The sequence below is a fragment of the Linepithema humile genome, chromosome 7 (assembly GCF_040581485.1).
Source record: "Linepithema humile isolate Giens D197 chromosome 7, Lhum_UNIL_v1.0, whole genome shotgun sequence".
NCBI lineage: Eukaryota > Metazoa > Arthropoda > Insecta > Hymenoptera > Formicidae > Linepithema > Linepithema humile.
Genome location: NC_090134.1, coordinates 18535683 through 18563070, shown reverse-complemented (window position 1 = coordinate 18563070; position 27388 = coordinate 18535683). Strand labels below are relative to the sequence as shown.

Sequence of the window (27388 nt, the reverse complement as noted above, 5' to 3'; positions counted from 1 at the left end):
CCCGGATAAGATGTCATTATCCGTTTCTTTTTTGCAGCAATCGTATTACTTAATCTTTTTTATTTGAATATCTTTATTAAGACATATATCGTTAATTTAATAAAAAAAGTAAATTTATAAAAAATTAGCAATGCATAGCTGATTTCCGATTTGAATCATACATGCGTCAAGCAATCCCGATGACCGATTGTCGGGGGAATGCATAATCTACCGGAGCTTTGCTAATTCCGATACTGATCATCGATAATCCATAGAGATCCGCGAATTACTTTGTTAATCTAGGCCAACCGGTTGAGTTTCCCTTAATTTAGTAACCAGGCTATTATATGTATTAAGTACAATTATCCCAGAATACCAGCATGAGTGCACTATAGTGCATAATACCTATCCATATTACAATGACGGACACGATTTCCGAGATTCATATAATTTTCAGTGATTAAATTTCGCCAAGTGATTTATCGGAAAGACGAATATTCTCACTTCACAGATTTTGAGAACATAGTCGCACACGATTCTCGCTATATTAATCTATTTTAAATTAAAATTAATATTAAACTCTCATAAAATCATAAACCTTTCGGAGCTTTATATTGGAAATAGAAGTTTCATGAAGTTTCATGATGTCTTATGTTTCACACGGAAGAAAAGGGATCAATTTCAAGACATCATCGTTCAACATCAATCCTTCGGCAGAGACGTTTACGATTTTATGAATGATTTAACCGCGCCGTAAAGTTCGAGCGATACTTACGTGTGCCCGCAACCCCTCGACGCTATGAATAAAAGAAAAAAAAAATGAAAAGAATAATACCACCATTTATCATAGGGGCGCATCTCGCAATGCCGAAATTCTTCTCTTACTTTTTCACAGACAGCATTTTCACCGGCGACGGACAATCCTGTTGATTTTCCGATATACAAGGACTGTTGCGTACAGAGAGACGCCTCCGTTCTCGCGTCGGAAAAATCGCACCAAGCCGCGGAGGCACCTACGATTTTACGAATGATTTAACGAGAGAATGCTTCCTCTCTCCTTACTAACAATACTTGGAACCTGGAAAACATTCCGGCACGGTATGCACGCTGATGCTCTTTAGTTCCTTTGGGTGAAAAGAGAAGGCACTCGGGACGCATCTCCCTCGATTTTTCTTCCCTTTATCTCGCCCCGCTCTCCTCCCTACCGCACGTATTCCGAGCCAGCGACTTCTCTGCCGTGCATCGTGAAACGGAACACGTATTTTGTTTTAGCCCACCCGTTTGCTTTCGATGGTACACGCGCGCAGAGGAAGAACGCGCGTTCTTCTTTTTCAATTCGAAGGAACGTCTTTGAACAAAGACAACACTGTTAAACAGTTCTCAAAGGTACCACTATCCGGTTTAAAATAAATTTTTTTTACAAACATACGCCTCTCTACGAAACTATTAGCCATTTTCCCGTCTGTCGCGAGATCTATTTTACAATAAATAACATTTATCCATAAAACATCGAGGAATGGCCCGTATTCTGTCTGTGCTATAAAACTCCGTTTCAAGCATCCTTCGGGAAACGAGCACATGTGCAGCACTGTAAATGTTTGAGTTTTGTTATCGTTGTAAATCGCCTCCAACCATATTTTTCTCCGTGTACGAGATAAATAAAATAAATGCTCAAAGATATAAACCTGGCATTTATATCAACGATAATTAATCTTATTACCGTAATGTGCAGAAAGTTTAACGAATTAACGTTGCCTTTTGCATCATCGCGTGTGATCCAAGTTAGATTTAATGCCAACGCGAAAAGTTATAAATACTCTTATAATAATATTTTACTTACAGTTTATATCGCTATAAACGGTATATATGTATATATACCTAATATATACCATAACGGTATACGCGCGCGCGCGTGTATGTGTGTGTGTGTGTGTGTGTGTGTGTGTGTGTGTGTGTATGTGCGGTATGTGCGTGAAAATGCTGCAGAGAAAAAAGGAAGAGAAAACGATGAATAAAGGAAGAGATTATTATTAAATACTGCAAATGACGGTAAGGCGATTATTTGTAATGGCAGGGCTTAGTTCTTGCGGTTTCTTTCTAATACTGTTTCTCCAATCTACACTTTCCCTTATGGAAATCGTTTCGTTATGCTCACTTAATGGCGAAGTGAAATCGAGCGACTTTTGTGTTCCATTGTACAAAAGCGAGCGCGCTTTAATCCGATGAAATAGCTGTAATTTCGAAGAATTATTCTTCTTCTTCTCTGTAGGCTTTATATGCGCAAAGAATAAAAGAAGCCATACAAAAGGTTTATGTATAATAAAGGTAATAAAGTCATATTTTCAGTCTCAAACCGTTTAATGGACTGGATGTACTTGTCAACGTAAACAAATGGGCAGCGATTTTACAAAATAGCCGATATATATTGCCAAACGGTTCTGTGAGCGATATCGCGTGATCTAAATGTTCCAATTCTAATCTAAGAGCACTTTTGCCATTCGCCCGCGGCGTTTGCCCCATCGGATAACGCGGAATTACCGATACTGATGGACGTATCGCAAAAAATCAATGCATCCAATTTCACGTGGAAATTATAACATTGAACGATCGATAATCAGGGGTGTGAGTCAAACATGAACACGAAGGGAATTGCGAGGCGCAAGCCGTAAGATATTATCAAACTTGAATATTTTTGCTGAAATATTGAGACAAACGGATAAGACAATGAAAGCACTTTTAACTTCTTAGCAATAATTCTTATTGACGGTTTATCCTACTCTTTTTCTTAACGATTATAATAATATAATAAATAAAAAAAGACATAACAATTCCTACAAACAGAATTTCTACAAACATGAAATGCTTTATTGGAATAAAATTTTTAATAGCTTTTCATCGACTGAGATTTACGTAGAATAAAAATAACTTCACCGGCTTTAAAAAGGCCATGTCGCTCGATTCACGCATCTGTCATTACTCCCGACAATTCTCGTATTCAGTCACCAATCAAACGGCAGGCACAAATTGAATACTCTATACGGATTTGAGCAAAACAGGAGATTGCGATGTAACGAATAGTCTTTGACTCGGACGTACAATGATTGCAGCTCAATGTCCTCGAGCAACGCTGTGATTAACTTTAACGTTTCATTCAAACGACCGTGTGCAAACGTTCTTTAGATCCCTGAAAGCCAATTCAATCAATATCTAACACACGATTTTGTTACTGATATCACAAATCTCTCAGTACTATCTTTAATTAATAAAAAAAAAAAAAAAACATATTGCCTTCAGACAATCTAACGTGTCATGTATTTCTATAAACTTTTCACGAGAAAAACATCACGCTTTTTTTTCATTTTAATTAGAAATTCACTTTTAAACTTTTTTTTATATATAGAACAAATTATTATTTTGTTAAGTAACACTCAATTGTTTTAATAGTAGACTCGTTATAAAAAGATTAGCTTCTTGCTCGACTGATCTGCAAATACTGGATTTCCGGAAATTAATTTATCGTGCGAGCACGAACAAAATGCGGCTTATGTAATAAACAGCAATATGAGCATGGTAATCGATCGATCGTTGAGATTTCCGCACTCGACCGGACAACGAAGTCTAGGGCAGTAGTCACTAATTCTACTCTACCCTCCGCCTTCTTCCACCCTTTCTCCATCACCCGTCCTTTGTTCAGGTCCGGCTCGCACCGGACCAAAAGCCAAAACGCTTCAATAGCGTTGTACTTAATTAATGCGATTCCTTTCAGCGGCCGAACCAAGGACTTAACCCTTCAACAGAAAACAAGCGGCGCTTTCACCGGATGATCATTTCGGCAAACAGAATCAAACGGTACCAACTGGTTTGATTGGCACAGTACCGGCGATTGTCGCCGGAGCAACGCGAGCAACGATCCTATCAACAACGTGACAACAAATCCTACATCATGACAAGCGACGCGGGAGTTGCGCGGGGTAAACTCTTGCGGGGGATTGTACTGCGGCGAATTACCCGCACTTTCGAAGCGCGAGATACACTTTCCGATACTCGTGTGCTACACACGACATGATATAATTTATTAATATCGGCGACAAACTTACAAGCGTTTCGTGACGAAAGAATATGAATTAAAAAGAGCATGAGAATATTTTGAACGACATCGTAAAAAGTTCCGTGCTGTTTTTCTCGCGACAAAAGCAAAATGGTGACTGATTCACATTGAATATTTTAATATTTAATAGAAAAATACTTTAAATGAGTGGATACTTAAATTAGCATCTCGAAAAGTGATGGAGTATCCCCATTGTCGCGCACAACGCTCTTTCTTTTGTTGTTTTCTGTTCTGAAAATAGCGTTTGATTATTCCCGTTTGGAGATATTTATAAAACCAGTCACATAATATCTTACAAAGCAGCAAAAATTCATATGCAACGCCAATGTGCGAGTTGTCCTGCACAATTCTGCTGTTAAATGAACGAAAAGATTCTCATGTCACTCCATGTAGAAATCATCATGGACGGCAGAGTATTTGATATGATATGAGTACACATTATTACCCGACTTAGCCGGTCGCGTACGACATGAACATGATATCACAATAGTGACACTGGCAACGAGGGCGGGTGGTGCACGCAACGAGTAATACATGCAATACCGCACGCACGTGATGTAACAGGATGCAGTGCGTGACCGGCAAGCAGGTCGGGCTTGTAATGGGTAGACCGGACTTGCGAACCAGTGTCGTGTGCCGCCAGTAATTTCGCTCAAAAGGCACGATCCCAAAGCTAATGACGCGGAATTCACCTTTGTCCGCGTACCTATACAATCTGATTCCTATACATTTTTTTTGATTGCATATTTATAATTAAACGAAAATTACAACGCATTGATCATTGATATAATGTGTTGCCTTACGATTCAGCGAACTGCTAATAAGCGTAAGTTCCGTTGAATAGAATAATAATATTAATCAAACAAAAAAGCTTTATGTAGGCAAATATTCGTAAATAATTATCTTTTTTATAATATTAATATTAAAATTTATAAATTATTTTTTATATAAAACATATATAAAATTGATAGTACGGTAATTATAATACCATGTTATGTTTTAGTTATTGTCTCTAGTAGAAAGTATATAGCGGGCGTCTTTCAACTTCTCTGTAAGCTTTGACGTTAAACAAATATATTATAATCACCGATTACGATGATATGCAGTTCTAACGGCATTGTTCCGCACCGTTTCCCAACTTCCTGATCTAACAAGGCTCTATAAACTTCCATTCCCAGGAATAACATAATAACATAATTTGCGCAATAACGGCGGGCAAAGCATCGTATGCTTAAGTAAAGCTGGTTAAGTAGGGTAATATTATCAACAACGTAGAAGTTTATCATTCTCGTTGATTCTGTGCAGAAATACCTCGATAGAAGCTTGCACAGCTCTAAACCCTTCTCTCTAGTCTGCGTAGCTCAAAAGAAAACTTGCAATTCGCCCAAAGTAGCGCGTGAACATCCCAACTCATTGTTTCTCTTATGGCCGATAAACGCCGACGTTGATTACATGAAAAACAGGTCTATTTTGAAGCAACAGTCATTCTCTCTGCCGCCAACGACACGGACGAACACGCCAAATTCTGCTCGTCACGATCATAGCCATAATAAGATTAGGCTAATTACGTTTATGCACTTAGGAAAAGCGGATCAACCAGACTCTATTCGGGCACGCGACGCGGTTATGTGGCGAGTGGGCTCTACTAATCTTGTTGTTTTGTTTGGTTTAGAGCGGAATTTGCCATTGTGCTGTGAACCGTGTAACGCGTAAGTACATGCTCGCGAATATGCTATTGAATATTAACTAACGGTAAACCGACAAAACTACAAAATAGCAAGAGTGATCGACTGTAGCGTTTGTGATTAAAAGCTTTTCTGCTCGAATAATTGCAATAGACGAGAATTGTACATACAAAGTGCCGAACCGAACTTGTCTGACTATGTACTGACATTTTTCACTTGAAATTAAATTTTAACGTTCAAACAGACTTTGAAAAAGTATTTGTTTCTTTTGGGAAACACAGTGGATCTTTCCGCTCTATCAAAAATACGTGTACGTGATTACTTACCGCTTCTGTGTGCACAGGATGTGCGGCGAATAGTAGTCCAGCGAGAGCCGCGAATCCTGGCCGGAGTGCTGCTACCACGAGGCTCACTCTGGTGACCAAGATACACGCAGCGGCGTGTAACGCGACATTCGTGGCGTGATACCACATAGGACTCAAACCGGCCATCAAGTAATTTAATCTGGAACAAATTGAAATCCCGAATTAATTAGATTTTCCATCTTCCGAGCAAATATCCAAAAATATTATTGCTCAATATAGATATTATGCGACGTCTTAGCTAAATGAAGAATACGATAAAGATAAATAACAGACCGCAAATAAACTGCATTAAATTATCAAATGTATTTAATGAAAGATTAGAAGAAATATCGAATCTTTTCCTTATATAGCTGACATTTATAAAAGGAATCAATGTCAAATATAAACAATAAATTATATTTTTATTTGAAAAATGCGTAAATCAGCGGAAATTATAAATTATAATAAATTTCTGCCGACTTAATTATTACATAACTAATTACGTTATCATACAACTTATGTGTGTTCGTAACTTCTTGTAAAAACAATGTCATAAACACGGCAAAAATTAAAACGTCTTCGTTGCACAGAGTGCAATTTCTGTTCGGAAGAAATCCACCTTGCAATGCCTACGAAAAAACTATCCGTAGTCGTGAGAAAAGGAACAAATTTCATTGTTATCAAACACAAAGAAACGCGAGAAGATATAAATCCTGTCATCTTTTTGTTTATAAGCACAACGGATTTCAAACACAGGCGTGACGTAGTTTTCACGAAAATCCGCTTAAGTCGGCCGGAGTAATCGGATTTTAGAAAACCATTCCGACCGTTCTCTTTTCGCCGCAACTAACGAAAGGGATGGGAGGAGGGAGTGGAAGTACTATCTTGTTGGAGAAGATTAAACTATTCGATATTTTATATCAGCCCGTTAACAAAAATAATACCGATAACAATACCGTTTAGTACGCGAAAGTAATGTATTGATCCATTTTCTATCTTTGCTCATCGCGCGCGCGATTCACTTTATTAATTGTTGAAAAATTATTCGCCGTTGTGAACAACAGGCGAAAGAAATGGGACGACGTGAGGACCGATGGAAAAGTATATATGAACCGTCGTGCCGACATCGAGATGAAAACAAACACCGTAGTCGCTGACGCAGCTGAGCTATAATTTTGGGAGCCTGCCGACGGCATAAGTTCGACGCCCTCGGAAGACCCGCGCTTGGCTCGTTTCCAGGTGTCAAGGATCATGGGTTGTCGGAGGCGTATCCTGTCTCTTCCTTGGCCCTAGATCAAGCAAAAAGCTCGCATACGTCGATCGCAGGGTTAGCGCACAGATTTCACGGCGGAGCTTATATCACAAGTTATTATCTGTGTTTCTTCATTTTACAGCGAATTAAAGTCGCCAGATAAAAATTTGAAAAAAACAATTAACTTGTAAAAGTTAGAATTTCTTCGCGACGATCAGATTCCATTGAAAAATCAACACGCAAACCATACTTCCGCATTTATATCTACTTGCTAACAAAGTTTATTGTTTCTCTGCCGCATCCTCGGTTTGCAAGTTTCGGGTATACGCAACAGCTCGCAAGTACGGAGTATAGAGAGAGGGCTGTGTGCTTAGGAGGTTCTTGTTTACTCTAACTGGTTTCTCCAAGCACAACGGCGTGCGCCTGCATTCCCGTTACGGAATGAAGCACGTTGAATGCAGCACCGATATTGCGTTATCACACTTGGATATTAAGCAAGTATTGACACAGTCTCGCTCTCGATTATGCGATTAAATAGACAAAGACAATTGCATAGAAATATTCTATCGTTCGCGTACGTAAATATCACTCGGAGAATAGCAGTGCTTCAACAGCTGGTACCTGTCTCCGAATTAAAAAACAAGGAGATTAATTGCCGTACATTACAAATGTCTCTATTTCTGGCCTCATTCTTCTTCGCTCTTTGCGTATAATCATTTATATTTTTCCCCTGAAGGATTCTGTAACGCAATTTGTCTTCGTCGGCGCAACTCTCTACTCTACGCGAATTTCTCCTCTCATATCTTTTATTCATGTCATCATTGAAGCTCGTCCAGACGCACAAAAGAGAGTTTGGTCTGAAAATAATTACAGACTCTCTTTGTCCCTGAGCAAACAACTAAAATTAACTTCAATGTTTACTTTTCAAATATCTTACTTTATGCAATAGAAAATCGTGCATCTTTGCATTAGTTAACATTCAGTGATACACAAGAATATATACTTATAAAATATTATTAGTAATAAAAATATAGTAATATGTACGTCCAATACTGTTTCGTTTTCACAATTGTCAAAGGAAGCAAAATATCGATTCTTAAACGCAATTAAGGGAAGCATTCGCTTGAAAGGTTCGCAAAATTAAAGAACCTTAATTTGTTCAGTATCGACAGAGAACTTTCGTTCAAGATAAAAAATTTACTTGCACGACGTTCAAATTTTAATTACACATTTAATCGATTCAGCTTTAAGCACTTAATCAACTTTGTTTCCACACAATGAAAAAAAAAAATATTGCAACAAATTGAAACCTGTTATTTATGGTTTCTATTATTATATTCTATTTTTATATATTAGATATCGTTTTTTATTATAGTTATAATAATCATTTTTAAATATTATATAAATAGATTGTGTATCTCATATTATTGTATTGCATATATTATTCTTCTAGCAATTAAAAATGTAAAACGCATAAAATATTACACGCTTATTCTAAGAATGATAACTGTTCTTTGAAGAGAATCTTTTACGTTTTGTCGGATTATGTAATATGTATATTTTTGGAAACAGAAATAACTGATGGTACAGCGGTACCATTAAAACTTTCAAAACAGAAGCACAGTATGACGAAGTAGAACAGTTGCTCGTATCAGACCGCAGCGGGACCTGATACTAACTGTCTGACCACAGCTACGCTCTTACTACTGGCTAACCACGACCGGTTCTATTACTACTGTTTGACCACACCAGCCCGTAACTACTGGCCAGCCGCAGAGCGCGATCAATACTTATTCCCGCTGTTCCGTCATTATCACTTTTACGTTTATGTTCCGGAACAAAACGAACAGCTTTCGTGCGTCAGCTAAATAAAGGGCTTTAATCATGGAAGGGCCTCTGAAATCGGACACTCGTTTTTCTCGAATAACACATCAGCCTATTCGTGAAGGCGTCGCTTCGCGTAGAGCTTCGTATCGCACAAACTATCGCGCTGCGGGGATCAGTATCCTGAAAAGAAAATCTTGACAAAGTTCCGGCACGTAATTAATTAATGAAGTTTAGCCGGTCGCTGCAGAGATGAATTGCCAGGCGAGCTTTTCGAGGGGATGCTTGATGTTCGGCCTCTTCAAAGAGCTCTCCTGAAGATGTCGCATCGCAAAAAGTCGAAAGATCGGCCCTTTCGTAACGAGGTATTAAAGTCATGAACGATGTCGTTAAATTACGCTGCTTTCGTTTACCCTCGACTACGTCGCCGAGACCGATCATTTCGTCTTTTCGTCTCATTAGTATCCTCTTCTGCTTTCACGACTGGACATGTGTTTGAAAGTTGCCGCAAATCAACGTGAAAATCAATGAAAAAAAAAAAGAAAAAAAAAAAAAAATAAACGTATAGAATATTCCGCCAATCGTTCGCCATTTCATTTCTACGTTATGCAAAATACATTCTCGCAAACCTTTTTCACGCTTTTCAGAATAGAAAATTCTTTTAACCTTTTATAGAATGTCGGAATAATGCGCGGAGGAAACATTTTCGCGCGATTTTCTTTGACAGTGACGTACGTATTTCGAGTCTCGTTTCCTTTCGATGGCGACATTGGGTTCTAACTCTGCGGGGACTATCGTTTGCAGCCGCAAGACAAAGGTACGATGATAGAGCATCGTAGGACGCCATTCGGGCTCGATCGTGCGCGGAATATAGCAGCCAAGATACCGATTTCGACTCTCTAGTGCTGCTTCAGTGATTTAAGGGACTGGCTAAGCCGTACTTCCAGTCACGTTCTTCCCGGCAAAGTGTCCAGTGAAATAAATCACGGGCACGTCGCGACTTCGATCTCTGTTGTGCGCGCAAAAGAAATTTGAACACGTTGCAAGGCGCCGATCGATATCCGCAAAATATTGACCGCCCCGAGATACATTTTTACGTTCAAAGAATAAAAACTATTTAATCTCGTTTTACAAATTTTATAAATGCGAGTTTTTCGTTCGCTGTTATTCTCTTTTTTATCTCATCTCGTTTTTCACTTCAATTTATTTAAAGCAAAATTATGACTGTCACAAAAATATAATACGGCAATCTGCAAGATTACGATCAGAGGTTGACAAGATCGTCGTCGACGATCAATTATCTCCCGTCGGTTCTTTCGACCCTCTCAGTTCCTTAAACCCCCTCCGTTCTTCCTTTTTCATTCTTACACAAACGATCCGCTTACACAGAGCCACGCGGCCAGATCTGATAATACTATGAATTACGACCGCTTATACGCCTTGAGTGGCGCCATATATCAACCGTCGGGCCTCATTCCTTTCCCAGATTGTATATTGGAAAATATGGTGTGTCCACGTCGAACATGATGAAGGACTTTGCCGGAAAGGCCATGCAGCAGGTACCTAGTTAATATCTTGTAATCATTAAGCCAACCCTATCCAGATTGCGCGTCAAAATTACACTATCGATCGGGGCGACTCCACACAATCGGTTCTCCTCGAATATAGTACAGTTATTTTACGCATAAAATTTAATTTGCAATTTATCTATTTAGGCATCAATCGCACAGATTTTATATTAAATTTATGAAAAAGAGGAAGACAATTTGCAACTTTTACGTATTAAGTTTTAAATTCTACATACTGTGTAACAAGTTTTGCTGAAAAAAATTCGTTGCGTGTGTAATCTAAACGTGTGCCAAATGGAAGCAACAATAAGATAACTATTGATTGGCAGTTTGGCGAATTCTAAACAGCGATGAGATAGTTTTAAAGGGTAATTTGGAATCGTGCCACCAATCAATGGTGTGCGACGTAGCTGATATCGTCGAGCGAAAATCCGACTTACGGCTCGTTCCCAATCCCTTGTATTGGGATCCGCTGGGAAATGGCCGAGGCTGGTTTCATTGCGGCCAAATTAACCTGCCGATCGAGCGTGTCCCCTCAGCCGAGGTCGTTGAGAAACAGATTAAGCTGTGTTCAAGCTCAAGGAGAAAGCTCCTTTTGTAACAAAACGCAAATGATTCATCGCGTTATTAAACGATTTATTACACAGGTTCGTTCTCGCAATTTCTTACTTCTTTTTGCAAGCGATAAGTTAGAAAATTAGACGCGATACAAAAGAACTACCAAACCATGAAAGATACAATAACGAAAATTCTATGACCCGCAATATTCGAGTGCTCTTCAATTAAACTCGACATGATAATCGGCCGATGAAAGAGGGAGGCAATTGACAATGTTTCGTGGAAGTAAGCTCCCGCTGATTTGTTGTAATCCGATTTGCTCCTAATCCGTCACGAAGGTCGTTCGCGTCATATTGCGTTCAAGGGTTTAACAGCGCAAATCGCCCGTGTAAAACCATTGCAATCGCAAATGGAAAATTCGATACTGCAGCAATTGCATGAAACAAGTGGCGCCGATCGATTGATAGAAAATCGACATCACCGCTTGGTCGCTTCGCGCGCGTAAGTTTGCATACTGATGCAATAAAACAATAAAAACAGGTCAGCTGCGATTCTTTTATCAAAATTTGTGCGTAACTGCGAACGCGCTGGCCACATTGGCGTATCCATGACAACGCGCAAAAATGTCGCACGCGTCTATTAAAATTTTATTTCTAGGGCCTTTTTGCGCGAGCTTCACGCGTCCTGTAACACGAAAATGGCAAAGCCGTGTCGCGTCGCAACATAATCTTCGCGCACTAATCATTTTTTATCGCGCTCGATAACCAACCCGACCGGACGTACATAGCGTTATTCGTGCGAATACAAAGTGTCATCGTAATTGTCAGGCGGGCCGCGAAACGCGGCAATTAAATTTGTCATTGTCGCCGAATGCAAACGACGTGCATTTGTGGAATGCACGCTTCCTCTCCCCCTCTTAGCGCCTCTATCCACCGTCCGTCCCCGCCCGACCCGTAAAAATATCACCGAAATTCACAAGCGATATCGTGTGTACAACCTGATGGGCAATCATTGGATTGCGGCGGCTTTAATGGTCGTCTTTAATTGTCATTCTTTTTATCGCCGGCACACAATCAACTCGTCGGAAACTTTACGACCGGGTGATTCGCTTTTTCACATAACACGAATTGAGAGAGAGAGAAAGAGAGAGAGAGAGAGAGAGAGAGAGAGAGAAAGAGAGAGATGCTCAGAGAGATGAGCTGCTATGGTTTCGCGCAGCGCGAGGTGCGCGGCATCAGATGCGCTCGTCTCCGCAGCGATCGTTACAACCGTACGCTGCAGTGCAAGGAACTGCACCGGGTGAGTTCTCGTGCCTTGAGATTAATCGCGTTCCAGGTTTCTCCTGCCCCAAGCATTAAACACGACGTCTGAACGATCCTCGCGTTTTGTGCTACGGCGGGATAGGCGGGCGGGTACGATGATAACGTACGGCGAACTGCGAGTAGAATTAAGGCCCTCGCGCCGCCGTCGTACCGTTGTAATAGAATCTCGGCGTTTATATCTGAAGAGGTTGATGTGCGCGCGCTATGTAGAGAGAGGGCATGAGGTTTATTATCAAATTTAATGCCGCTGGCATCGCTCAAGTGTTTTTACGACCAAAAGAGACCAATGAATCTTCGGTAAATATATTCGATACCGTCGAGTGCACTCGTCCTTCTCTAGAAATATCCTAGATCATAGTTTATTATAAATTACTTTAATGAAAAATAAATTGATATATATGTATGTATATATATATACGGTATGTATATATATACGGTTTAAATATGGAATATTCGAAAATGTAATTTTATCTTAATACGTATTAAACGTTTATACAACATATATTTATATTACCAAAATGCATACAAATGTGCATATAAATGCAAGCAAAATCAATAAAAATGTCTTCATTAAAAACTGAATATCTTATAATTTATTCTATGTTCTTTTTATTATTATAAAAGCAGTCGTAAGAAAATAGATTTTCCTTTAAATAATTAAAAATTTCAAAATAAAAAAAATTTAATCTGTATATAGTAATAAAAGTAATAAATAAATCAAATTGTCTCTTAAATCCGATCTTAAAACTGTATTAATTTGCATCAAATATAAGAAAATCACATTAATTTATAATGAAATGCGTTTTCATTGTCTTTATTTGCATCGAAAAGGTGCCGAAGTGTTTGTAATTATCCCATTCCTATTCGTGACGACTCAAACAGAACGAGTGCTTTTGATTTAAGGCCAGTTTTACAATCAGGCCTCGAGCCATAAACTCCAAGTACACACGGTACGTGTACAAAGATTTATGAGTGCATGCATACATATACGATGCGCTTCGAATTTTTTTTTAAGTTTATGATGCCTGCTTTATCGAGTCAGACTGTAAAATTACAATCAATTGTATCAACAAAATAGCATACCCGTGCACTTATGGCTAGTATACAAGACAGCTCGAAACGTTGCCAAGTCTGCGTGAATTTCAAATAATATTTTTTGAATAATATGTATTTAAGATATTGAAAATATTTACAAAATAATATACATATGTAAAAATATACGTGTATCATGTTGACGTAGCACTCGAGAATGTTGCGATGGTAAAAAACTGAGGAAAAGTTCGGTTGCCGTAATTTCGTCCCACGAGATGTACATTAGATTTCGCGGTATATCATTATGCTATTTCGCTCGCGTGTCTTTAAATAGTATCATATCGGGAGAAGGAAAGTATAGATGTGATAAGAGCAAAAATGCGGGGGAGACGACGAAAATTGAGATCCAGCGAGATGTGTACTGTTGCCAAGTGGATTTTTCAATTGCACGCTAATACGATTTTCTTCCTTATCGAAAAAACTGATTCACGCGAGTACATGTTCCCTAATTCATGCGTTACAGTTGAAGGAACATCAAAGCTGTGATTGCCAAAGACGAAAGATTTATGGAGATTTATACAAATTACCGGCGAGCGACCGGGATGGGTGTTTCTTAGTTGACTACGTTTCCTCATGATTCTTCACTTGCGGACAATGCAATAAATTCTCGAAAACCCGCGGCTGCGCATGCAAGCTCGGTGAGCTTTATCGTCGTCGAGTAATGGGCGGCTGTTTGCGAGGCGGAGGCGCGTATAAATTGCTTCGCGAGGAGAAACGTAGAAAAAAAAGACACGGGAACAAGAAAGATAAGTAAAAACGAAAGAAAGAGAGAGAGAGAGAGAGAGAGAGCGTGAGCGTGCAGGTAACTTCTCTATCCTCCCAGGATATCCAGGGCCATTCAGCGAGCCGAGGAAAGAAGGAGACCTACAATTCCGTGGGAAGAATACCTCTGGGTATTTAAGGGATAAAGTGCCGCACCGAACTAAACGCCTCCGTGCCTCGCGTATACCACCCCCAGCTTCTGCACAACCCGCGCACAACCCTTCGTAGGATTCACATCTCCCAGGAGGAGAGCGAAAGAAGGAAAGAGGAGGAAGGGACGGAGGAGAGAGATCCATATGAAATAGCAGAGACAGTATCTTCGACCGAATTGAAATACATCTCTAGGCCAGATATAACTAGGCTCACGAGAGAAACAGACTGTGCAGCTCCCCGGCCTGTAGATAACTTTGTCCCACAAGAAAATAAGCTCACTCTGACATTTTCTTCTATTCCATATAAGTTCGAGCGTGCGCGCTCGGGCGCAGCTCAAAATACGATTGGACAATGCTAAGCCTGGACCGGAATAGTGGATCGCACCATCCATAGAACGACGGACACGAGCTCTTTCTTCCCATAGAAAAATCCCATTGTCATCCGTCATCGACGGCGGGCTATCATAAATCCATCGAATAACATGGTGAATCGCAATATATCGGGTGGTAAATGTTTCGTATTTTATCGTGCTTGCAGTGTTTGTGCAACGGTAGCGGCTTTGTCGGCACATCGGATTATTACGTTGAATTTATTACCGCAATCGTCCGAGAGCTACAATTGTGCTCATATTTAGCTTAATATTAGCTACAATGACCGATGGTAATGCCTTTTACGATGAATGTTTAAATAACTTATAATGTAGCATGTTTTTTTCCTGTTAAAAATATCTAGCGTGAGGAATTATCTTAAAAGGAACAGTTAAATCGAAAGTTTCATTATGCAGAAAAATGTAGAGTATATTAACATGGTAATTATGTCACAATATCATAGAATAAGTCAAAATGAGCTGAAAAGAGAGAAAAATAGTACGTAAAATTAGAGAAAACTAGAGAATACACCAGAGTTTATTACAGAATTCGAAGTATGCTAAAGCAATGCAAAAAAACCCTGAAATATGCTATGCGAAAAATTCGTTTAAATCGCTGTTTATCGATTCCATAAAAAGCCAATTATTGAAAATCAGTTAATCTATATTCGAAGAAAAAAATAAGAAAAAAAAAACGTAAAAGAAGCAAAATTCTTTCAATCATATTTTTCAGATTTTTAAGAATTCCAAGAGTCTGAGTGAACATGCCTGGCATTTTAAAGCTATTTTAATATTCTGACATCATTTTTTATGTTAAATTGATTTTTCTGTAAATTTATGATATCATAAAATAGCATTTTTTACAAAAAAGTTTTACTTACAAAGTGAATAAAGAGCATATATCAATCTTCATATTCTTCATATTGATTACAAACATGTAAAACACGTAAATAATAAAAATTTTTAAAGCATATATATGGTAAAAATAAAAAAAGTTATAAAAGTTGGCTCGATTAAATAGAGGATAAAACTATTCCGTGTGATGGAACAGTCGAGGAATTATTTGTCGACAGATTTTCAATTTTTTGTAAAGTTTCCAACTTTCCAATGAGTGACTGGCCAGTATTGAAGACGCGTTTTAAAATTCTGACTCAAACTTTCAGCAAACTGTGCAGCGTCGAGTCTAGACAGAAACATCACTTTTGCACGTCTTATTTCTCATAAGAGAACAGATAGGAACAGGAAAAGATACCGACTTTCCACATTTTCTTCATTTCACATTTCATATACTCATCATCTATATCTTGCAGTTACGTCATTATTTCTCTCGGTGGAGCAAATTTTAACGAAAAGAGAAATCAAAGATAACAAAACTTCGAAGAAATCAAGGAATATAGAGAAATAGCGTAAAAAAGTCATTCGATAACAAACATAAAGATATGATAAACTTATCTTACGCACCACACGCCCATAAAATATATCGTGTATGATATTCAAAAAAGAATATATTACGAAGAAGGAAAACAACGTTATTCTAAAATAATCCCAAAGTAAATCGTTCAAATAAATGCTAACTTCGTTTGGTAAGAGAAGCCTATTTCGTTGCAAAGACCAGGACAACTTCGAGGGTGGAAACAATACGGCTAATGGCCAAACTCGAGAGACCGTGGTGAGAATGCCGTTTTCGTTTTAGCCTATAAAACGGCAATGGTGGTGTACCATCGAGTTTCTTCTAGCAATAGCAAAAACTTCGATACAATTCGTCGACCCTCCTGAAAGTGACTTCAATACAATCCTTTGCTAGAAATCTCTCCTTGCCTTCTGGATTATTTGCCCCTAGGGACGCACTTCCGTGTTCTTCTGCTAACAATACTCCAACGTTGCGAGCCTGAATCGTTTCAATTCATAAAGAATGTAAAGTGAACCAAATTAAAACGAGCGACTCTACGAGATGTCCCTAATAGCTAAATGAAAACCCTTATTTTTATTTCAAACGTAGTCATTGTCGTGAAGGACTCTTCGCAATTCTAGAGCATTATGAAACAAATACCGACAATTGTCACGTTTAATTATCGTTAATCAATACTCTTAATTGATTTAATCGATAGTAAAATTTAGTTGTGTTAATAAGAGTATCGTGAAATGTGTAATATTCGAAACTAACAACGATATAAAAGAGCATACACGCAAATTAATGTCTGTGAGATTCACAATTAACGAAATGGCTTAAATAATCTCTGTGCAATATTTCTTCCTAATTAATATCGCCGACTATAAAAGACTTAAAAGCACACATTGTTCACGAGCTCACACGGCGGCTCTTTTGCCTCTCCTCTCGTCCGTAAGGACCTTCGTCCAGCCGGACACCTAGAGACGTCCTTATCAAAACCCTTCAGAATGGAGAGGCGAAACAAGGCCACCCTCATTATGCGAGAACCAGCTGAGAACTCTCGTCTCAAGCACTACGTATTGTCTCAGAGCGGACGTTCTACGAAAATATTGAAAATACTGCTATACTATTGCTAAACTGTTACATTATATTTAATTTATTTACGTACATTTTATTTAATATCGTGATATTTTTGTGTTACTAATTAGCATGATAATTAATAAGACAAGAAAAAAAACACATTATCAGTTCTTAAAAGTTATTGCAAATAAAATTGCTTCAAAGTTATTGAAAAAATGATTTATCAAATGTTTCACATCAATGCAAAAATTTGATTTATCTTCAAACGAGAAAACTAATATCCGCGAAAAAAGAAACGATATTCATGTATAAGAATTTCCTTTAAATGCAAATAATGCATACACAATGTTTATTTAATGTATCGCACAATCGTTATACATGGATGATTTAATGGGCCTATGAAAAATTACCTACGAATTTATGGCAGCTCTAAGTCTATATATACCTTGTATTAGCGTCTCACGATAAAATATGTTCGTGTAGCACCATGAGCCGAGAACATTTATCGACCAAAGAATGTACTTTATTCGAAGTATATTCTGCGAAGAGAAAAATTGCGCGAATTGTCGAAATTGCAAATAACAGAAAACACTAACTATTCAATAATCTTGAATAAAATACAACAAAGAAAATAATACACATTTAATTAATTATTTTGTGACTATACTATTTTTCTGTTTTCCAATAATATCTTTATATTTTCCACTCCTTGAAGAGAAATAATAGATTAATCTACATTATTAACTCTCAGCCTGAGTCAGTAATTCTATAGCTTACGGTCTCACTCTTCAGAATAAAGTAGGCATGGAATGAGTTTCCTCCATCTCCATTACCCGTCCGAATGTTCGCACGAATTGTCACATTCTTCGTTACATTTCGTCCGGAGTGTCAGCCGAGGCTTTCAAGCTCCCGAAAACTTGCCCCTCGATTCGCCATCGCGAGAACCCACCGCTGCACTGTCGGCGGCGCGCCGCAATAGCGAACTTTTTTCTAATACGCCAACTCGTTGCAGCGAGTTTGCACGTAGTAAACCCTCACGACGCCGTCATTACGTCGCGCAGCACGACTAAAACGACGGACACATCGTTCCTACGTGTCTAGGAAGTTTTCGCATCGCCCGACCCGACATCCGTCCGGCACCTCTCTACTTTCGCCACTGCGGCACGAAATAAGGGAATTTGTCCGGTGCCTTTCACATAAGTAAAGACGTATACCTGACCTAACCGCCGTACCGCCGCAGCCCGACGAAGGCGTAATTAGCGATTAAAACTTTCCGCGGTAATTTCTTTCCTCACGGACGGTTGACCGCGTTTCACGGACGAGCTGGCTGGAATTTTCATTTCTGCGGCCACCAATTCATCGGCACCCCAGTTCCTACGAAGATTCTTACTTATCTTCTGTCTTTCTCTTTCGCGTTTCCATCTTCTTGGCGAGATCGGTGGCACTCTTCCCGCAGTAATTCAACCCTATCTCGCTATTCATCTTACTTGTTGCCTACGTTTAAATTACGCGAAAACTATCGTGCTCACAATTAGAAATTTTCAAGAATCATTATTTCATATTGCGTAATTCTATCATCATTTTACGAATTTAATAAATAACGTCAATGCACAAAAGAAATGTCTATGATATTATTTTTTATCTGCAAACTTAATATCGTAAAATAATTCAAATTGCAGTATCATAATAAACACGAGAATTGAATTTCTATCTGTAAAACGTCCCAGCAATTTATTTGCGTACTGATAACTTTAGCACGGAAAATTTAACATGTACTCGCCGCATTGAATATAATTGGCTTTCAAGCGTGGATTTGTTAGCTTTACAATCGCCAACTACGATTCTGTCGTGCACGAGGACCTGAATAGAGTTTTTATATTTACACCTCGGCCAGCGCAACGTTCCCTTTGTAAATTGTCCCTCTAAATGTCATATAACTTACCGCTGCTGCATTATTCTGCATCCCGCGTATACGCATGCATGCATTAAATCTACCTTCACAAAGCAGCGGTAAATATCACTTCCCACACTACACACGTTACGTTGTTAGCAAACAAAAAACACAGTTCTCTACAATTTCACATAACCATGAATTGCATAAAGCTATGTATTAATTATATTCCTGATTCATATAATAGATATTATGGCTTTCAAAGAACGTTAATGGAAGTCATTGATCAACGATTCTCCATCGTTAATTTGCCTCAAATACGTTTTTATGTATTTGCTACAAACAAAATTTAAGTTGCATCAATATCGAAATATTAACCGTCAATTTACTCTTCTTTCCGTTTAACATTCTGTATAGTCTCGTATTACCCAAGGATTTTTCGATATACTTATCGCGTATGCACCGCCCGATCTTATTGCAAATGCGCATCGCAGAAAACAACTTGCAAAGTTTGCGTTCGCAGCCAGCTGTCCCACGAGGATGAATGGCGGCGGTATCACCTTTTTACTTTTCTTAACTGAAGTAGCAGCGTCGCAAGCTCGGGTGAAACAGCGGGCCAAAGGAAATTGCAAGCTTTGTTCGCATCAACGGCGCAACGGGTTGTTCTAAAGAAATGCGTGCGACTCAATTTACGGTCAATAGCGCGGATTAGCGAGCTTTGCTTTATGTATTCCATTTTCTCATTGTTCTACTTTTTCAGACTCGCGATTTTCTCCCAGCACGAATAATCAACAATTCTTTGTGTCGAGTCTAGCATGATCATAAGATTTCCATCTAATTTGCGACAATTTTCTGTTTCCAACGTAATCCCGGAGATCGGCTTGTTTCTCGGATCTCGCTGGATTTCGCACTTGCTTGCACGGGGAATCGAGTGGCGCGCATTCGCCAAAGGTAACGCGATATGAACTGGGTCACGTCCGTAAATCGATCCTAACCCCCGACAGACGGATCGCGATCGTCTTCCATCCGTAGATTGGACGAACAGATAGACTTGCGATGTCAAACGTGTCGACAATCTCGCCAAGTTTGAGGAAGTCTGATATGTTATCGTTACGACTCAATTCCGGTGATATTCCCGCAGGAATGACACCGAATTCTCCCGATATTGTTTCACCACGGTCTTCATCGGGATTTTAAGTGTACCGAATTTTGGTCGATATATAACCCCGGCAATTTCGGAGCAGTTAAAACTTTTATAAACTAAATCGTAGCGTGTGTTACTAAAAACAAATGCTGAGAGTATCGAAAGAATAGTATATGCAGGTTTATCAATAAATGATCACGTGCAGAATTTTAACTAAAAGAAAACTAAAAGTTCGAACTATTTAAATTATTGAGATTATTAATAAATAATTACTTAAATAAAAAAAAAATAAAACTTTTTTTACTTTTCAATTAAAAAAGAATAATTTTACTTTACTCAGAAATAATCAACTTATCTTATTTCCAACATATCTATAATTCTAAAAGAGGGAGTCCCTAAATGCTGTTATCGTTTAAAGCCCTCGTAGTTCTAAATTCACCGCAATCATTGATATCGATCCGGAGTGAATCCGAAACCGGAAATCGGCGCGCAGAGCAAATCGCCGCGCGGTACACGTACTTTCGTGTAAGCGTGCAGGAAATCTCTTTTCTCTCCCTAGCAGTGATTGCGGAACGAGGAATCACGCGACGTAAACCGAGCTCGAGGAACGTCACGTCGATTCCGTCGACAAAGTCATGGCTCATTGCGAGTTTTCCAACCCCTAGCTACGAGCGTCGCGCGGATGGGTGGGGGTTAAGAGTATGGAAAATTACGGTGGCATTTCCAGGAACGGGGGCAATTTTTCTCGTCAACGAAGGGAAGTCCTTTCGCTTCCTATAATACTTTCGATCACGGATCGAACGTACATAAACGGAACCGCAGAGCATTGATGAGGATGCGCTGATGTGGCCGTCCCTCTAGAGAGCGTCAAACCACTAATTATTGATGCTTTCCTCCGCCGGCTTTCTTCCCACAGTAAAGTAATGAAAGATAGATAGCATTGCGGTACTTAATGTCACGACATTACGTCGCTCAATTTCGCTCCCGGGGTGCCTCGATGCAACAATACGCGGGAAATAAGCCGAGCATTTTATCCTAGAAGCTATCTCGATATAAAACCGAATATAAAGTTAATTACGTTCCTTTCTTCTTGTCCCAGACTGATATTACATATTGCAAAAAATTTGTTACGACTAATGGAATCTTCATTGTTTTATCGCCAATAGGCAATCAATTCAATTTGCAAATTAATCCGCCCTACAGTTATCGGCGATACAGCCTAAGGGTAATCGAGTCGCAATCGATTTTAATCACGAATTTCATTTTGCTGCGAGCATGAGAGTTATTAGGCCACAGCGGCCAATCACATCAATTTCGTTGAATATTTTGACTGTTTTTTGTTTTACCATTTTTTTTTAATATTCACAAAAAATAACGCGTGTGAATATACACGTATTTGAAAAAAAAAAATTATAATTAAACAGGGATGTATACAAAGTGACGATATATCTAAATAAATCAAACTCTGATTTGTGTGCAGCAAGAATAAAACTCAAATTCGTCGTAGAGCCACTTGCTCTTTCAGTATATTTTATCGATGCCACAAACGACTCTGGCACGGACGTGATTCTTCTTAGGCTCGTCCAATAGAGCAAAGTGAGAAGATTGAGAAAGTTTTTAAGCACGGGTTTATCCACTGTCAAAGAATATTTCTTGAGGGTTTTCCTCGGGAAAGAGAGAGTAAGAAGAAGAAGAATGCCCAGAAGGAGGTCAGCGGCAAGGGTGGGCGTGACGCGATCAATCATTTCCCGAGCAGTCATTCTGCTCGTCTTTCACTTAAGACCGGACCCGCTAAGAGCTTCGCAGCTACTAATCTCCCTTAATAAAACCGGTACATTGCCCTCCGATTCCGACGCTAGTTACAACGACTTAACGCCTTAATTCGCCGTTCGTGAGAAGATTGTCAGTTTTCGGGGTCGAGCGGGGACATTACCGTCCACTTGGCTCTACAAATACAAATTCAGTTGATAGAACTATTACCAGCGGCGCAAACGACCCACTAGAAAGAAACTTATTTCGCACGAATCGGGGAACTCTGTGACCCTTTCAGGCACGACAAGTTTACCGCACGAGGCAGTGATTTACGAACTAATTTTTCATGCAGTTGGACAGCACGTGGAAACTTCCACTCTTCGAATAAATAAATATTTTATAATCAAAGATTAAATTACTTCGAAATGAAAATTACGTTTACTATTTATATCAAACTCACATTGTTAACAACTGTTTAATTTAAATAATGATATTTTAAATGCGCATAACTAAAGTAAAATTATGCAAAAACATTTACAAGTCACGTAAGCAGCTAAACGGTGCGATGGTATCACTCAAGCTTCGCTTAACCGAGTTCGTGAGCTTGTGAACTTTTATCGACAATTTCATTATTTATTGCTGTTTGAAAAAATGGCAATAAAAATGATAATGTTTGGAAAATTCCTTCATAAAATAACAATTCCGACGCATTCTAAATTATAAAGTCAGTCAACATTTATGTCACCAATCACGCTAATACTCGATGACTGCAAAGGCAGCATATCCTATTTGCAATCTCGATTAGCTGCCATCACGTTCAAACTGCCAAGAATAATATCATCACCGGCAACATCTGTAATATCGTATTTATACAAACTCCGCAATTGTGGTTAATATGCAACAGAAATGGATTATATAACATTGCGTGGCACATATAATATCTGTCCGCGCGCACATGTTTATTTCCATACTACATCCAAACCCAAAAAGTATTCTGTTGTCAGCTATAATTCACCATCGCACAATGAAATAATCCACAAATTTGGTTCATATTCAAGTAATGTACAATTTAAAACCGATGAAAAAGCACTCAAAACAAAAGTCGTAGATATCAATATCCAGCATGTTTCACTCCTGCTGCATTATTTTAAATTCAATGACAATTGCATGAGCAACACGCTTGCATAAAGCTCCGCAATTCTGTCATGCTCTTTTTCCCGGTTGGTTTGTCTGACTTTCATCGATTTTTCACCGCGAACGACGCCGGATTAAAGTATTAGCCAACCGAACGAGAGAGACACAGTGCAACTGTATCGGTCGACAGTAATCGATCAAGCGATCCAACGAAATAACTCTCACTGTTTCTCAGCGCAACGAAGGTAAGAGCTCGGTGGTCTTATTGCGTTAGCGGAACGCCACTTTTACCACTCCGTCTTCCGCGTGTCTTTTCTTCTTTCCCTCGCCGCGAACGGAGGAAGAACTTTCGGCTTATCCGGTATTTCCGTCTTTGTATCTGTGTGTTGCAACGACGGCAAAGCCTTATGTGGCGATGCTTTTCCTCCCGGTTGGAAAAAGCTGACGTACGATCGATCATATCTATGATTGAACGGTTCTAATGGAGCCGGAAAGCCACTACGAGGGATTATGAACTCGCGGTCTGTGAATAAGCTAGCGTCGTTCGAAGTGGTGGCTTCGTAATAAAAAAATGACATCGGGTTTATTCTTGGTCGTCAGGAAGGTCCTCGATCGCTATGATTTATCATCCACTCGTAGCCACACGAGCGGTTTTATTTGTTAAAGGCCGAGAAGAAACTTCGTCGGGCGTATCCTCAAGACGCGACATCGCTCAAAATCAATTTCGAACTTCGCGGTGCGCCCATTCGTCGTTCATGTCACTTCGGTCGGATGTTGACCTAAAAATGTTCCAACGATTCTCCGCGCAGAAACGCGGAAAGTTCGGAAATCACACAAACGTGCTTGATAACTGCGACGCGAAGTGATACAGCGCGAACGAATCGTTGCGGCAGGAAAAACTTGCAATAAATCTTGCACGTTGCAGGAGCAAGACCGAATCGCGAGGACCTGGTTTCGTCTTCCTCCGCGCGAAAAGAAGAGCCGCAAGAACCGCTGTAGAGGATGGCCGAATGGGAACGAAGAGAGCGACGATTTGTATTCGTCAGAGACGCAAGGCTTTGGGCGCGCTACGTGGAATAATATAGGGCGGTACCGCCGCTCCCACAGAAACTTCACCCCCTAGTTACCATTCATCATATTAATAAACCAGATTTCCCTTTTACGCAACGCCGCCGCCTTCCTTTCTTCACTGTCAAGACTTAATCGTTCATCCCTATCGCTACAAAAAGGGGTACCGTTGTCAAAACGACATTTATGATCGCAATTCCTTTCTCACTAAATTACTGTCATTAAACTTACCGACGATCATACTGCATATTCATATCACATTTAGCGTTAACGCCGAATTTTAGATTCTAAGATAACATTGTGTATATGATTTTCGTACAGAGATAAATAAAACTCGAAAATATACAGATTTGTTTCTGCGTCGAATATTCTGTGTAGCGAAACTGTATATCGAAAGTACGTTGTTGCATGATCGTAATCTTCCGACGAGAGAATAAGCAAGAAATAGAAAGAGCAGATAAGGAAGATCGAAAACTCTCTACGGTGTCGATAAAAGTGAGAATCGTCGACTGAAATAAAGGCAAATGCACGAGTGGGTTTCGATTTATTTCTGCGACATCAAAGGGGCGGAAGAACGTTACTTTTCGTGTGAGTTGAGAGACATGGATTCGTGTATCCGCAGTCTTACACTACCAAGTACATTCGTAAAACATTCCTAATCTGAGAGAATGCTTCACAACAAAGTGAATATGTAACATCGATAAAAAAAACTTTGTAATGAATATGTAATAATTTCATATATAAAAAGAGTTATAATGCAAAAAAGGTTTAATATATCCATTCTGTATGCAATAACATTTCAGCTGCTTAAGCAAAATGTTTTAAAATAACTTGCTTTTATACCAGAATGTATTTCATAACCATGAAGCAGGGATTACAAACACATTGCACAAAGGATAGAATTGCTAAAAAGAACTGGTTTTGTACAAAAAGCATTTGCACCAAATTACGACCAAAAAAATTTTTTTATATAATCTATATAAAAGATTTTTAAAAGTACAAATATTTTGTGGAATATCAAAAAAATTGTAATACCAATTTAATTGAGTTTTGAAAAATTTATTGTTACCAAAATTTTGATTAAATCCTATTAAAAAATTTTTCAAATGCAATCATTTTCGAAAAAAATTCAAAGGTTTATTTCCATTCCTGTTACCAGTGACGGGCACAAAAATCTAAACCGCTCTGAATGGATCAACAAGAAAATCCTCGATAGCGGACTCCATTTGAACTTCCTTCTTCTTTTTAAGCGTACTCTGGTTTGAATCATCGCGTTCGGCGTCGTAGATGTCGAGATAAATTTAATGCATGCAAATGTCGGCAAAAGCAGAAGTAGAATTCGTGCCGTATCTTCGAGGAAAGTCGCGGCGTTTTACCATCCCCCTTCACCCTCACGCTCAACTCTCGCCTGGCCGTTACCGTCGTGGGTGAGAAGCGCGGCGAGCAATTTACCGATTACCCTTAATTGAAGACGATGACTTAACGCGCTCGTATAACCGCCCCGGGTGCTGGGAATCGCAATAAACGATCTGTTCTGCAGCGTTGGCGAGGTACGTGACTTTCGACGACAGCTCGATTAAACTCCACAAACACCTAATGAATGGTATGGCAATATATATATCTATATATATATCTATATATATATATATATTGTATATATATTGCCACCTATATATTTTCGTACATACGTAAATACATATCGGAATGATGCTTGACGAATTGTGCAAAATATTTAATGCGGACAATATCACTAGCCACGAAAAAATTTCCACGGCCACGAAACAATAACGAGATACACGTCAAAACTTGCAAGCGATCGAAGAGCTAAATTGTTCATCCCATCGATCAATCGGCTGTTGTACTGACTGTTATTAATCTTCATTGTAAAAAAAGTGAGTTTCAATTAAGCGAATTGCTCATCCCGGCTGTAGAACCGTTAAACGATGAGAGGTACCTTCGCGCGTCTTCCATCATACGTCGAATAAGAGAAGAAATGTACAGAGTTTGATAAATGATTCAGCACGCGCGCAGACGCCTTGTGTAAACCATTAAGTTGACTATAGCTCCGTCATTCTCTTGTGTGCTTACGTGTAGAAATGATTGGCGGGCGACTACATGACTCGGCTGATTTTTCGCGGACGCGTAACGCTATTGAAAAAATATTACGTCGCCCTTGGTGGGCAAAGTTTTCAGGATTCCGGAATAAGCCTGCTCGTAGATTTTCGCGGAATCTGTGTTCCCAGTCTTGTAGACGTCGAGGCCCGGCCTGATAAATCGCCAGCACCAGACAGACGAATGGCCCGTAAAACGCATCTCTGACAAATGGATGGCCGTTGCCGAAGAAAAAGGCACGCGGACTCTACCGCCGTCTTATGGTAAACGCCAGGGAAAACGGCTGTTAGGCCTGGTAAACTGATCTCCGACGAAAATCACGTGGATTTTCTCGTGTCTGATATTTTCATATCGCAAATAAAATCCTAAAACTTGAACTTCGATTTTCTAAAACCTCACATTTATGTGCTATGTTCTATGCTGAAGCACATCTATTTATGAAGGTAAAAATTATAATCATACAAATTAGTCCGTGAATATAGCATTTTGTTAGAATTTAAAAAGAGAATATGAAAACAGTTTTAACTCCCGCGAAAATAGCAGTGAAAATTATTTCTGAAGTTTGTTCGTAAAACTTTTTTGTAACATGCTCGGAAACACTGCTTTGTTTCTTTTTTTCACTGAAGCATCTTTTTATTATTTTTTGTTTACGTTTCGCTTGTGACACCGCACGTTTCGCTCTCAGACGGGTCCCGCTGTAACCAGCCGTAATCAAAGTATCGTCTCACTCGCTCGGAGGCGGCTGTGCAAAGGCGTGCAGTTTATCGAAGATCGATTCGTTAAGTCTAACGTCTGTATCGAGC

General features: G+C 39.2%; 1 protein-coding gene across 2 annotated transcripts in view; it reads right to left on the bottom strand.

The window, feature by feature from the left end:
- LOC105670039 (protein O-mannosyl-transferase TMTC1-like) overlaps positions 1 to 27388 on the bottom strand; it is a 141471-nt gene that overhangs the window by 69869 nt on the left and 44214 nt on the right. For both annotated transcript variants that reach the window (XM_067359564.1, XM_012363334.2), the window contains one exon: positions 6099 to 6276. In XM_067359564.1, coding sequence (XP_067215665.1) covers positions 6099 to 6276 — 178 coding nt within the window. The remainder of the gene's footprint in view (positions 1 to 6098; positions 6277 to 27388) is intronic.